Below are 14,727 nucleotides of genomic sequence, written 5' to 3'. Positions count from 1 at the left end.
GATTACAGGATTCCTCCAATGACACACTGCCGCATGCAAGGAGGAGCAGAGAAAGCAGATGTTGGGAGAGAGCAGGGCAGACCTTACAATGAGGGAGAGATGGCCTAAAGAGTCCAGGGAGGGGGGGAGTGAAGTATACAAAGAATCAACAACCACAGTGAGGGAAAAAAGAGAAAAGAGGACAGGGCTGAGAGCAGAAGAGAAGTCATCAACACTGATTTACTGGAGATCATGGAAAGGCCAACTGACAGGTTATGGGGTAGGGGGAGATCATGAGGATGATCAGAGAGGGAAACTCAGCAACAGAGAGATTAGAAAGAAAGCAGTGCTTGGTGAAGATTAAGTCAAGTGAACAGCCCTTTGGCTGAGTGGGAGAGTTGAACCAGGGCTGCGGATCAACTGAAGAAGTGAGGGTGAGGAAGTGTGCAGTTGAAGAGTTGGATGCGTCAGCAACATGGAAACTGAGGTCACAGACGATGAGTGTGGGAGATAAGGAGAGGGGAAAAAAGAGAGCCAGGAGTTGAAATCAGAGAGGAATGCTGACAGTAGATGACAGGATCATGGAGTGGAAGGAGAGTCAGATGCAGTGTGACTGGAAGCACCAGGAGCGGGGGAGAAGCCCAACACCCCACCACAGTCTGGTCCAGAGCAGAAGTATTGGAGAAGAAATCTCTGGCAGATGCATCAGCTGTAGAGGAGTGTCACATGAATGGATCCCGATCTCTTTGAGAGCCAAGAACTGGAAGGAGTGAGATATAAAGAGGTCATGGATAGCTGAAATATTTTTAGAAATGGGAGTGGGCAATCCAGAGACAGAAAGAGAAGGGAGGAAGGATGGGAGAAAGAAGGGGATTATTGGCAGGAGGTTAGGTGGCATGAGAGGGATTAAGATGGTGGCAGGAATGGATATGGGAGGCGGAGACTGTGCGGGTGAAAGGAGCGGCAGGGTTGGGGTAAATATCAACAGAATTTAGGAAGATGCCATGGATGTGGGACCTAGATTTATGTTGGTGGAAGGAGATCAGGATGGAGAAGGGAAGATGAGTGGGTGGAGCTGGTGGGAACTAGGTGGGGATGAGAATACACAGGAAGGGGAGACAAAACCAAAGAAATGGGGATACAGGGGGAGAGAAAGGATGCGATTTCCTGGACCTGTCTGCATATATAATGCAATTCCCTGAGATAACAGCATTTTGGAGGAAAATAAGTATAAATTGTCAAGACAACTGAAGTTAGGTTACCCATAGAACCCATAGTTGATTCCATTAGGTTACAGTCCTAAGGAAGGATCACTGATAAAATCAATACTACAAGCCAGATGTGTAATAGCTCATTTTTGTAAAAGCACAAAAATTCCCCAAGATTATGGCATGGAGAAATGAAGTATGGGAAATCCTTTAAACAGAAAAATGGTAGACAGCCTTATATTAGTATCAAGTAGATTTTATAATAAATGAATAAATAAATACACAATAGTAAGAGATTAACACTACATATTGGTCTTTTAAAGGTAACAAATAGAGATGCTGAATAAGATTTGTTGACATTTGTTTGAAGAGTTCATGTATGTTAATAACAAGATAAAAAGATTTAAAAAAAACCAAAAAACCAAAAAAACCAAAAGCAGCAGCAAACTCACCCTAAAGTTATCTGGAGAACTTAAATACAGCTTTTGCCTAATATCTTCAGGAGCACCTGCACAAAGCCTGTAAAATATGTGGTAATTCCTCTCCTCTTTGCCTTGCACACAGATCCTGGATTTCTCCAGAAGATAATGTGATACAAATCCACCAACCACCAAATTCTAGAAGGAAGAAAAACAATTATGTTTTTAATCATCCAAGAAATACAGACATCTAAAAATATATCTGCTTGGTCTGATCAAGAGTGTTGCAACATGGCCTGTTCTCTGTAAGTACCAAAGGATGGCCACTACCAGGCAATAGATGAAAACATTTCCTTAGATACTAATATATATTTAAAGCTATTTTTAAAACACAAAATTAAAATAAAACTTTTGTTAAACTGTATAGTTACAGGCATTTTTGGCACAAAAAACTCAGTCCAACAGTAGGATTTCAGTCAGCTCCAAAATACCTGATATAGACATTAGGGTCCAAATTTTCATACAGACACACAAAAATATTTATCCCCATTTAGATGTGCAAATCCCCAAATGTACACATGTAATGCATACACACACCTATAAATAATGTGCAATATTTACTTTTGCACACGTATCAGAAGAAGTGTGCGCCAAAACCTGGTTAAAATCTGTTAACGGTACATTTTTAAATGTAGAAAAGGATCATTTTTGTAAATTAAAATAACATTCCATCAGTTTGGTCCCACAGTTTGCCAGTATTGACATGGTAAGGAGTGGCTTCAGTTCTCTTTTTCAAGAATTACAGAATACAACTTTTCCCTTGAGTCTGGTAAGCAAGGTAACCGTTGCTTCAACTCATCCTACTTCTGGTCTGGTATATCTGTTCCCAGGCAACGGTTGAATGCCATAATTGCAGCCACTTGAAAATGTAAAGAGATTAACATTTTAATTGGGGAAAAATATAGCACTTCTAGGAAGAGTGGGGTGACAGAGAGGATCCTCAACCCTCTATATCAGAGTTTCTCAACCTTTTTGATACCAGGGACCGGCTTGCTTTCTTCCATAATTGTGTCAGGGAGATCTTAAGGACCAGTGCCAATCCACGGATAGGTCATTGAAAAGCGCTGCTGTATATGCATCAATAACGACTCAGGATGAACAGAGATTACATATTCACATGATAGGAGGGTGCCACCCACCAAAAATCTATGCCACCAAACAAAACCCACCACTGAATACTAACTACAAACAAAGTACTCATACCTTTTCATTGAAGTGGATTTCTACAAATTTTCCAAAACGACTGCTATTGTTGTTGCGAACAGTCTTTGCATTTCCAAAGGCTTCTAAGAGTGGATTGGCTGTTTAAAAATAAAAGATTTCAAAATTTGATTCAAAGAAGACTAGCAAAAAAAACAAAAACAAGACTTCACATCACTTTACAGTTACGATAACTAATTACTCGAAGTAACTACTGAGGATGACATTTGAAAGTTGAATACGTCTTACCCCTTAGAAATAAAATTAACATGAAAAATAGCACTTTTTTTTCAGATTGTACTGAATCTATTGTGGAAGCAATTTGTAATACAAACTTTAAATATTTTACACCAGGTGCAATTCCTGAATCTGAATGATAAAATATTTGAAAATGATTCAGCTCGTATTTTCCTAAAGAAAACTGGGTAAACAACCATAAACAAAATATAAAATATGATGGACAATTTGAGCTCCAGGTGGATTGCCCCAAAATACAACTAAGTTTCCCATCTATTCCTCAGGCAAAAGCATGAATAAGTACATTATGAGGTGAACACTATGCACAGTTACATTAATAAGGGGGGAACCAAGAGCTGTTCTCTAAGAAAACCCAGCATCTATCCCAACAACATTTAATTTTAAGGACTTAAAACTGCTGTTCGAATGGTGCATACTGACACCTGGAATGCCTACAGATACACAATGAAAGACAGTGCTGACTTTGGAGAAGACTTGGAGGGTGCCTCCTATCACTGAAGTCCACCAAGCAGGTGGCCACATTCTGCAGTAGCTGTAGCTCCCAGTCCTCAATAATAGCTCCATCCAGAATGCATCACAATAATTCAGTGCATACATATTGAACATGCACCATTTAAGCACAGTTTAAAATTTATCCAGCTGTGCAGCACAGTGCTTCTAAAAAACATAATTTTGCTAGCTAGCAAAAGCAGCAGTAGCAGGCTTAGCAAAACTGTTTCCACATTTTGTCTATCAGAAATCATAGAAAACTATATTTAAGGAACTGCTGACAACCTACAGTGACAGACTGACAATATCCTGAAGAAACCTTATGGAGTTGAGATAAAGTTTACTGAATTAAGGTTTATTGAATTAGGTTGATACCTTTGGGGTACATTGTTTTAAAATGTAAATGTGTATGTATTATTGTGGCTTTGTATGTACCTTCTCTAGCAGGAGGGGGATGGTAACGTACTTTTTCTGTTATCAGCAGAAGCCACCCTCTCGGAGAGGCATGCATAAAGTTCAAACTGGATTCTCCAGGGACCAATAAAGAGAGGATTTTTGGATAAGTAGCCTGGTTTTAAACTGGCTCAGGGCCTTCTTCTTGATCCATGCAGGGTCCAATCCTTAGGGCAGGTTTGGAAGGACTGGTCCTACTGAAGCCTCTGAAGATTATGTGCTTGTTCTAAGCTGAAACTGTGACAAATTTATAACTACAAGGAACCACTTTGGGTGGGAATTGGAAATATCCCTGCCAGAATCCATGTTAGGGTTGCGATTAACCCTGGTAAGCTTATTAGCATGCCGGCAGGGTTTTTTTTATTGTTTTTAATGTTTTCTCTGTAATACTTTTATCTTAGGAGTAAAATAGGCTTACATAGAAAGAACTGTGTGGTAACTTATAATTGTTGACAATCAGTCTTATCAGTCTCTGAAGAGAAAGCAAGCAGGTGTGCTCAGGCAGCCAGGATCTGCTGGGAATAACACAGTGAAGGCAGGGAACAGTGGAGACTGGAAATTCCCCAGTCAGAAAGGGTGACATATGGTTCTCCACTCAAAAAGGCAATGGCTGGGGAGCTGGAAGCTTGGGTGCCCTGGCTGGGCCGCTGAGAGGAAATACAGGTGTAGTTGCCCTGAACTGTGATACATGCCTTCACCTTAAAATTGAACTCCATTAAAACTAAAGAAATTCAGTAAGAACTGTTCCCCAGATTTAAAGCCTATTGAAATTATCTACAAATCTGATGCTACTAACATTAAAAGGTTATCAATAGGAAATCCACAATAGTAAGATAAATTAAGGATGATAAAGTGTCAGTCCTTCCTTGGAATTTTGTTTTTTGTTATTCAAAATTACAAACTGATGGTTAAACTTCTTAATTTGGTTTTCTTAACAGTTGTTATAAACAAAAGTCTTTCAAGTTTATGAGATTTGAAAATCTGGGCTTCAAAGCTGCTACCTTAATAATAAATACTTATTGAAGAACTGTTAAAAATAGCTTAAGTAATATTTACAGAAATGTGGATTATTGAATAAAAAGGTGACCAGAAGTTTTTCAGATCAGTTACAGGTTCTCCTAACAATACAGCTGTTGTGAGCATGCTTGTTAAGAAGGTGTTTACAATTATTTCACAGCTTTTTCCAAGAATACCTACAGGTACCAATCAACATTATGGAATGCAGCTTCAGGCATTATGTCCAACTGTCAGTCACTTTCTGAGATCCTACGGCACATAAGGTGGATTTGGATGTTTATATACCCAGCTGAAATTCAGCAATATCATGCTTATTGTACCATATCTACAAAAACAAAAAATGAAAGCCTGCTCTATTTCTCTGAACAAGATATAATGGCTAGAAGTTGAAGCTAGATAAATTTAGACTAGAAATAAGGTGTAAATTTTTAACAGTGAGGATTATTAACCACTGGAACAACTTAATAAGGATTGTGGTAGATTCTTCTTCATTAGAAATTTGTAAATCAAAAATCGGATATTTTTCTAAAAGATATACTCTAATTCAGGGAAGTCTTGTGGCCTAATTACGCAGACTAGACAATCACATTGGTTCCCCTTCTGGCCTTATAACGTATTAATATGACAAATTTAAATCCAATAAAGATGACATGGAAGTAGTATTCAGGATGAGTTACTTTATGACATATACAAATTAACATGGCAGAAAGATTAATTGGAGAAACCTTATTCTTGAAAATTGGTTCTGTGTTTCCTCCCAATTTTGAGCAAAACAAAACAAAACACGCCATTCCACTAAAAACCACTGTTGTCAATGATGATCTAACTGCCCCTACACATATGAAACCAAATAAGGCCCCACAAGTTTAATGTCATGCACTTGCTTATGCATTTTCAGGACTGTCTCAAAGAGAATTATTATTATGTGCTCAACATCTACACTAAATAAAACAGAAGAAAATCCCAATCAAATATCTTTGCAAATTAGATGGATCGGAGCAGGCCATTGACCTTTTATGCCCAAATTGGTTTGATGACATTTCAATTCTAGATTTTGTTGTTGTTGTTAAACATTTTAAATTTGAACAATTTGACCTCTGTTCGCTTTAATAAAATACAATACCTTCTACTATTCTATCATCAATATCTTGACCAGTACCATAGGATTCAGTCAAATACCTGTAGAAGAAGAATAAAAAAAAACAATTTCCATCTCTTTTTTACTCCCAAGTAACGCTGCCTCAGTCTAATTAAGGAAATTGTTAAATATCTGTATTATATGTTGGCCATTTACACAGAGGGGAACGTATCTGAACATTTTAAATGGAAGATTATTGTACAAGTTCTCTGTGCATATGCATTTAAACAAGTTAAAACACTCTTCTTTTGTAAAAGGAACATACGTATTTTTGTTGGCTTTAAATGTGGTTTTTGGTATTTCTGACTTCATTTTTACAAATCTTTTCATATCTCTATGCGTATATCAATATTTATAGAAGTGGTTTTTTTAAATCAATTTGACCAGTATATTATCGTGCCATCTGTAGGTATTTGTTAAACTTTTATACAACACTTTTTATCTTAGAGACCAACCAATTTATTTGAGCATAGCTCACGAAAGCTTATGATCAAATAAATTGGTTAGTCTCTAAGATGCCACAAGTACTCTTTTTCTTTTTGCGAATACAGACTAACACGGCTGTTACTCTGAAACCTGTCACTTTTTATCTATACATCAAGAATTAAAGCTATTCACACATATACAGTCTAGTAGCCTATAAACAAAATTCTGTTTGGATTCCAGAGGAGCAAATTGCAGCTCCATAATTAGAACAGAGTTCAATTTTACCCTTAAAGAAGGAATTGAAAATGACTAATTTTACATGAAAAATAGTCTGCAATCAAACCGCTTACACTTGGTGAAAGTGTACAAGTAAATCCATTAATTAGTTTAGAGGTTAAAATTAAAAAATTTTAAATGGATCCTTTGAGAAATTTTGCCTCCACCATTAGACTTATTTGTACCAGTTACTTATCATAACAAGTCACAATGCAAACCCTTCAAACGTTCCACATAATTAAAACCCACTGAAATTTTGTAATCATTGGCTACATTTGAAGAATATTTTAAAAGGAGTAATGGTAATGTCCTCTTGCTCTGCTTCATAACAAGCTTGCTCTTTCACTAAAAGAATATTCTGTTTTAGAAAATTCTACAAACAACTCTTTCAATACAGTTGCCATCTCCTAATGTTCTCAATGGAAGCAAGGCCACATGGAGTCCTCAGTTAAGATACCCTCTTCCAAAACGCCCTCCATATCCCATTGCTTCTGGTAAGAGTGAAGCCAAATGGTCCTCAGGCTAGATGGTGGCCTCGTAAGCTGTCAAAAGGCAGAGAACAACACTGAGGAGCAGGTGATTTTGGGCCATCTTTGTGATTTTGGGCCATCTTTTCTGGAGTTCAGAAGGGAAGGAAAACTGGGGCATCTGGATGCAATGAAATGTGAGATGCAGGAGGGAGGGGGAAATTAGGGGTGCATACAAGGGAATGTGGAAGAAAGGCAGATGGAAAGCGAGACGTACACTCTGCATTACAGTACTCTGGCAAAGCAAATGATCTGATAAAGGAGGTTTTATTGAGCAGTATTCTCTAGCTGTGCTGTTCTAGCATGGCATAAAGCAGCCAGGGCATAACAGTGAATATAGTCATAACTGTTAAGATAAAATAAAAAATGATTTAAGGTTGATACTATGCATCTTCAAATCAGCAACAATATCATAACAGTGTCCTCAGTGTTTCTCGTTGAGTGTTCACATATGAACAAAAAAGAAATTCCCAATAAAACCGCAGGTTATGCTGTGGTTGAAGTTGAGCATACATATCAGTATAATTTTTAAGATAACTACTTTTACTCTAGACCAAGAGTTAGAAACCCAGGAAATTCACAGTTGAGGTTAACCTTAAAAGAAATACAAGCATGGTAAGGTACAGAAATGCACAGTTAGGACACAAACCATAATTCTGCCCCAGTGTGACACCATTAAGGAAAACAGTAGGGAAAAAAAAATCTAGTATCTCTAAAACTCAGTTTTAGCTCATCTGGGCCCAAAACATAATCATATGGTTATTACATTATGTCACCATGGAGTAGAGCGAAGGTTGTTTGGGAGCTCTGTCATTTTCATATTTTATCACAAAAGCTACAGTTTTGGATTGAATATTTTTAGTAAATTTCATGGCAGAAGTGCATGGGGAAAAAAGTCCCACAGAAGGGTCACCAAATAACGCAGTTTACATGTTTAAGTAGTAAACTTAAGGTTTCACCCCAAAATATAATTTAATACATAACTGCAGTTGTTGTTGGTAGGGTATTTGGCTATAAAATAATTTTTTAATTTTTTTTAAAAGGAAGTCTGACACCAAAAAAAAGTGTACCATTGGGGGAGGAAGGGGAATAAAACAGTGGATTATATAGTGGGGATGTTGAAAGGTGAGGCCCAGAACACGGGAGGAAGGTTGAAAAGCAACAGTTCCTACTGCAATCTGGTCACCGCACCACTGAGGTTTAGCCCATCAGCTCCCACATCTCCACCTAGGGAGGGTGGACAAACCAAACCCAAGTGGCACTGCAAGCACGTGTGCCAGGTTGCAATACCCAGCGTGAAGAGCTGGCCAGGCCGTGTCCCGCAGGACAGGAGCCACCGCTGCAGTGTGAGCTCATTACTGAAACTCATGATTACTATGAACACAGTGACCAAAATCATAGTCTTACTTATCATGTTTGCATTTCTTTTAAGTTTAACCTTAACAGTGAATTTCTGAAATCAACTGAGGGTTGGGAGCATTCAGCTGTCCTGCTGGATCATGCCTAAAACATATATTAACAACATTACAAGTGACTTTACAATTGATCTCTGAACATGATAAACTAATGTATCAATACAAAAGATTCCCACTGAATAATTTTCTGGTTACAAACCTCAGAACAAATTTTGTATTTTCTGTCTTGCCAGCTCCTGATTCTCCTGAAACTATGATGGACTGACTCATCTTGAGTACCTTCATGTCACGGAATGCTTTATCGGCTACAACAAAAATTACATGAAAGGACACAAAGTTGTTATGTTACCCTCCTACCATCAACTGCTAAACCAGAAGTAAATTATGATATACATGACACCTAATTTAATCCCTTGGAGAATAAAAATCAAAACTCTACACATCTAAATTTCAGCATTACATCCTATGAATGTCCATTTCTGCTTATGTTACATTACAGTGGCCCACCCTCAAAGAATGAAGCCTTGTATCTTCAAAGAGGTTGTGACAGCAGACCAGACAACCTATGTATGACCCTTAACAACTTAACAAGAGGCATTTGTACGCAGATAATTAACTTGTATGTGAATTTCAAAGAGATGTACTAGACTAGCAACTCCTTCACTTTTAGTAATAGAAATCAAGGGTAGATACTAAGTGTATTTGTCTGTGTTTACCTATATCCTGTTAGATGTTTAACAATGTAACCAAATTAGCTTGTAGATTATACATGTGTTAATTGCCTTAATTATGTATGTGACCTTGTCCAGATGTAAGAATCTGCAGGAAACTAATAATATTGTCTACATTGTCTCCAACTTAACTATGTTATAATGTAGAATCAGCTAATTGTCTTATGTGAATGAGTGTAACTAGTTTACCTGTGTATGCACAGGCAATAGAAGATTAACTTCAAAGCAATGGTCCACAAGCGATCTGCATTGCTATTCTTCCTCCCCTGGGAAGGCCCTGCTGTGACAATTTCTGTGCAGAAGCTTGTCAACCTGCTAGAAGAGCTATAAAAGAGAAACCTCGGGCCTGATCCTGCCATCTCTAATCTGCTTAAACTTTGAATAGGGAAAGTATAAGTCGTAAGACGGAGATCTTCCAAATAATGATTTGGAATGACCTGGAAAATGGTTGGAAAGACTAACAGACTTTACATCTAAGCGGCCTTTGGATTCTGATCTGTTGGGATGATTCCAGAAGACTTTTACAAGCCAGCAGTTTATTCCATCACTGCTGTGATTTTCAACTACGAACACTGGAAGTCACTTGTATGTACATTGATCTTTTAATCATTTATAACTCTCTTCTTTCTTTCATTAATAAATGTTAGATTTAGTTATTAAGGATTGGCTGACAGCGTGATATCTGAGTAAAATCTGAGATTCATATGGACCTGGGGATAATTGTCGGTTCCTTTGGAACTGGTGAACCTTACATATGGTGAAGCAGGTTTTCAATAACCTTTCACTATATTAGACTTGGTTGTCTAGATGGGAGCCAAGAGCTGGAATCCCTAAAGGCTCCTTGGTAACCAATGTGGTATTACAGAAGCTCTTTTGTTACTGCCCTGGTGAATCTAATTATAGAATAAACCACCAGTCTGGGGGAGTGTTTGCCCTATTTCTTGCAGTCTGCCCTGAGAGTGGCACTCTCAGTCTGGCCCATCCATGCAGCAGAGTCACAGAGGCATAGACCCACACAGTTATTGTTCCACAGGGAACAAATGCAGGGCTAATACCAACTGAACTGAACTCTGGAGTTAATTTATTTACGGAATAGTGGAGGGTTGATTTTATAGCTATGAAGGTGTTTTATTAAGAAATTTTCACCTTCACATGACATTGTGACAAATTATATCCAGACACACTTACTCATTTTCATATTGTTTCAAACCCCCCACACTTTGTGGTTGTGCAAGAGATCCTGAAAAGGAACTTTAATGAAAATTATTTAAATACTGTTTGATCAAAACAAAAGAAGTGTATAGTTTTCATACTCTGTGAGAGAAAGTTAGCAGCACATCAAATTGATTCAATTATGACTCATACCTGTTGTCTTTTTGAACAAGCTTCTATACACTATATTACTTTCATACTAAACATATAAAGAACTTAATATTCACAGTAACTGTTTTCTTTGTTTAAATCATTTAAAGATATTTTAATGCCGAAGAGGGAAAATGTATAAGGAGGAACAATCCACACCAGCAACATGCTGAAGTAGACAGGAAATGAGCTTCAATACTACTTACTGGCAAGGACCAAAATTTTCAGAATGTGGATCACATCACAACAGAGGACATCGCTTTGATTGCATTGTATATTAAACTAGATATAATCAACAGTCTAAGCATTTTTGTTGGGAGGTAAATAGATTATTATTATTATTATTATTAAATACAGAAGCAGTATATCAAAGGTGAGAAGATTTTTCATTTTAGTACAGATTTATCTTATTTAAACATGGTTTAAAAATAGATGCTTTTATATTATATTATATATATATATTGTGTGTGTGTGTGTGTTATTTAACATGTGATTGCAAGATGAAGTGGGGAAAAAGTATATTTTACAGGAGAAAGGCATAAATGGTGGACATACCTATTGCGTAGACATGTGGTGGTAATGTCCCAAGGGATTTACCCTGGTACTTCTTAATAGTCTCCAAAGAATAAAGTTTAGGAATGTCAAAATATGGGTTCACTGCAATAAGAATGTTGGCTACATAGGTCTGTGAAGAAAAAAAAATGCATAGTAAACCACTAGCAAGTATTCAACTAACTTGTTAAAAGCAACTCCGAATTGCTATTAAAGACAACAGAAACCTATCTCAGAGTTTGGAGCAATGAAATTAGACTGGGGACACAATCAAATATTGCCAGAAAAGTCTCATAATTTGGGATTATATACAACTAATGCTGACACCATACAACAGGTACAAATAGGTAATGCACTCTTGGAGTTGCTGTATTTCTTAAGGTTTCAGAGTAGCAGCCGTGTTAGTCTGTATTCACAAAAAGAAAAGGAGTACTTGTGGCACCTTAGAGACTAACCAATTTATTTGAGCATAAGCTTTCGTGAGCTACAGCTCACTTCATCGGCTGCATTAACAGTCTTTAAAAGACATCTCAGAAGAAAGCAAAAATTCCCAAAGCACTTTCTAAAAAAAACCTCATACCCAGTATAATTGTGTCCTAAACAACATTCTACCCACCTGTAAAACAAGTTCTAACGCATAAAGATGTGTATAACTTGTCAATGAGCACATGAAGGCTGCTGTGAATCTACACAGCCACTGTATATCAATGTATCTCATTGGTCTTGGATGTATTGAACATCAACATAAATCCATATTCTACTGGAATAAAATTCCATAGATACACAGAAAAACATTATGCAACAACTAAATACATAATATAGATAGTCTATCAAGCTAGAAAACAATTTGGTGTGAGACAACTTTATATTCACTTTTTTAAAAAGTTTAAATACTTAAACAGCAAAGGTAGCAGATCATACTATCCCGCATAGCAATATAGTGCTATTCTTCTGATGCACAGTTACAGCCAGACTAGATAGTCACAATTCCAGGGGTAGAGTGGGGAAGAATGAAGATTCCCTGCCTCACAGAGGAGTTATGTGGATAAATTCTTGAATGTGTGTGAGGTGCTCAGATACTAGTGATGATGACCAGATTACATAAATGAATAGTTAGATGCCTGAGGATGAGACAAGAGATACTCTTGTACAAAAAAGACCCTAAAAAAGCCAGATGATGAAGTGATTCAGGCTAACTGTTTTCATTTGCTGTTCTTCAGCTGAGAATACTGGAAAACCCCAAGAAGGGGGTTGGATATGGGCCACTAACCCAGGGTGCATGTTCTGTGTTGAAATGGGGAGAGGACTACACCTGTTCACAGAAAGCTTATTTCAGCTACTTCTGTTCTCACTATTTCTTTGAAGAAAATTGTATGAGTAAAGATGTTCAAGAGTCATCAGTACTAATATTAACACTCCTCTAGGTAGCTAGATAAATTACACACCACTGATTCTGAAAACAACATACAAATAAATCTTGTTTACTCCAATTATATTTGAAGTTACCAGGGAAAACTAGTTATGACAAAAATTGAACCAAATTTTATACAAAATAGATTCTGGGAAACACATAGGTAGCATTTATTTAAAACAGTGAAGCTAGATTCCTAAGCTGAAACACTTTCACTTTCGTCTTTTCTGCTTTAGATATCTGTTTTGCGTATTTTGGGTTTGGTTTTTGTTTTGTGTTTTGTTTTTAACTGCAGTCAAATAATTGACACTGCCAGCATGGTTTCTAAAGCTGATGACTGGTATTCTTGATTCTGTAAATAATTCATAGCTGTATAATGTTCAGCAACAACAACTGAAAATGGGTGAACACAATTTTGGATAGGAAAGCTTAGGTCTAAATAAATACATTTGAGTACAACTGATTTTTAATGCAAATGTTGCCTAGCTCTACCATCTCAATGCTGATTTCTTTTTTTAAAAAAAGGTGACGACAAATAATTTTATATAACTACATGTCAGTAACTGGATTTTCCCCCCCTCTAAACTTCTTGCATCTCTTCTATTTCACAGCTGTCATTGCCAGGGCAGATGGCAAGGACTAAATGTAATTTAGTCAGAATTCATTAAGTATAATTAGGCAATTTGATAGCAATATAAAAGATTAAGATGGTCATCTGAGCTAGAAAGTGTCAAAGGAGGCACCTGTTTGCTTCGTTCAAAAATAATGAAGAAAAAAGAGCCATCTTTGGTAACAGCAGACCTACTGGCAAAGTAATATACCTAAAGGAATGCAATTTGCTACCATGTAATAAAATAATGAACTAAACAACATACAGAAAGTCCAAATTACCTGATTAACTGACTACCTTTACCCATCTGAATCAGGTGACACACCAGACTTTCCTTATAAAAAATCCTAACATTCATAAATGCTACCAATTATGCTTGGGCATTTAAACCCCTTTCTGCTATAAAACAAATATTACATAATAAACAGTACAATTACATTTATTTGGCATATTGTACAAGCTAATACACTATGGAATACTTACATAAATTCTGTCTTTACCGTACCGCACTTTGATATTGTGAAGGAGTGTAGCTTCATTTAAGTACATTAGTGAACCTGCAATTTAAAAACCCATACAGTTATTTTGACAAAATAACCATCTTAGTGTATGATCACTGAACTGAAATTCAGCATTAAGAAGAATTCTGCTTCCCCTCCTCTTTTCTGGCCCATAAGTAGTTTAATCCTGATGATTTCTTCAAAACCTTTTAAAGGGACACTATCAACTTAAAAACCAAATTTATAGTTCTGTCTGGAAAATGTCTACCTACGTTTACTGTGACAACAGTAAAAAAAGACATATCAAATAATATTATTTTCTTCTAACATTTAACAAAGAACATTAGAGCATGGAAGTGCCAATCTCTGATTTCACGCCATCAATGATAGCAGCCCCAAACTCCCTCAATAGCTTTTCCCATCAGCACATTCATGCTTTCCTCCATACTGCCACTTACATACGACAACAAACTTCTTGTAAAAATCCATAAAGGCACCAACTTATCCTCCTTCAAATCTTTCTCTGCCTTTGTACATACAGAAAAATGCCATCTAACAGCTAGGTAGTTGCAATTGCTAATTCTCAGCATATCCCAGGGGTGATTTTCAAATGTTCACAACTTGGTCAAATCAGGGTGTATTTTCATGATGAGAACAAAAAGCATCCCTCTGATACCCGGACAATTGTCTTGGCCA

The 14,727-nt window shown here is 37.0% G+C and overlaps 1 protein-coding gene across 4 annotated transcripts in view; it reads right to left on the bottom strand.

Moving 5' to 3' along the window:
* The window catches only part of MYO6 (myosin VI), a 179,684-nt gene that overhangs the window by 102,358 nt on the left and 62,599 nt on the right, over positions 1 to 14,727 (bottom strand). For all 4 annotated transcript variants that reach the window (XM_073336485.1, XM_073336482.1, XM_073336483.1 and 1 more), the window contains exons 4-9: positions 14,015 to 14,088; positions 11,514 to 11,643; positions 9,065 to 9,170; positions 6,207 to 6,262; positions 2,870 to 2,967; positions 1,640 to 1,804 (exon numbers count right to left, since the gene is read on the bottom strand). In XM_073336485.1, the coding sequence (XP_073192586.1) occupies positions 1,640 to 1,804; positions 2,870 to 2,967; positions 6,207 to 6,262; positions 9,065 to 9,170; positions 11,514 to 11,643; positions 14,015 to 14,088 (629 nt within the window). The remainder of the gene's footprint in view (positions 1 to 1,639; positions 1,805 to 2,869; positions 2,968 to 6,206; positions 6,263 to 9,064; positions 9,171 to 11,513; positions 11,644 to 14,014; positions 14,089 to 14,727) is intronic.

This window comes from Lepidochelys kempii, chromosome 3 (genome assembly GCF_965140265.1).
Source record: "Lepidochelys kempii isolate rLepKem1 chromosome 3, rLepKem1.hap2, whole genome shotgun sequence".
Taxonomy (NCBI): domain Eukaryota; kingdom Metazoa; phylum Chordata; order Testudines; family Cheloniidae; genus Lepidochelys; species Lepidochelys kempii.
This window is presented reverse-complemented; position numbering and strand designations above follow the sequence as displayed.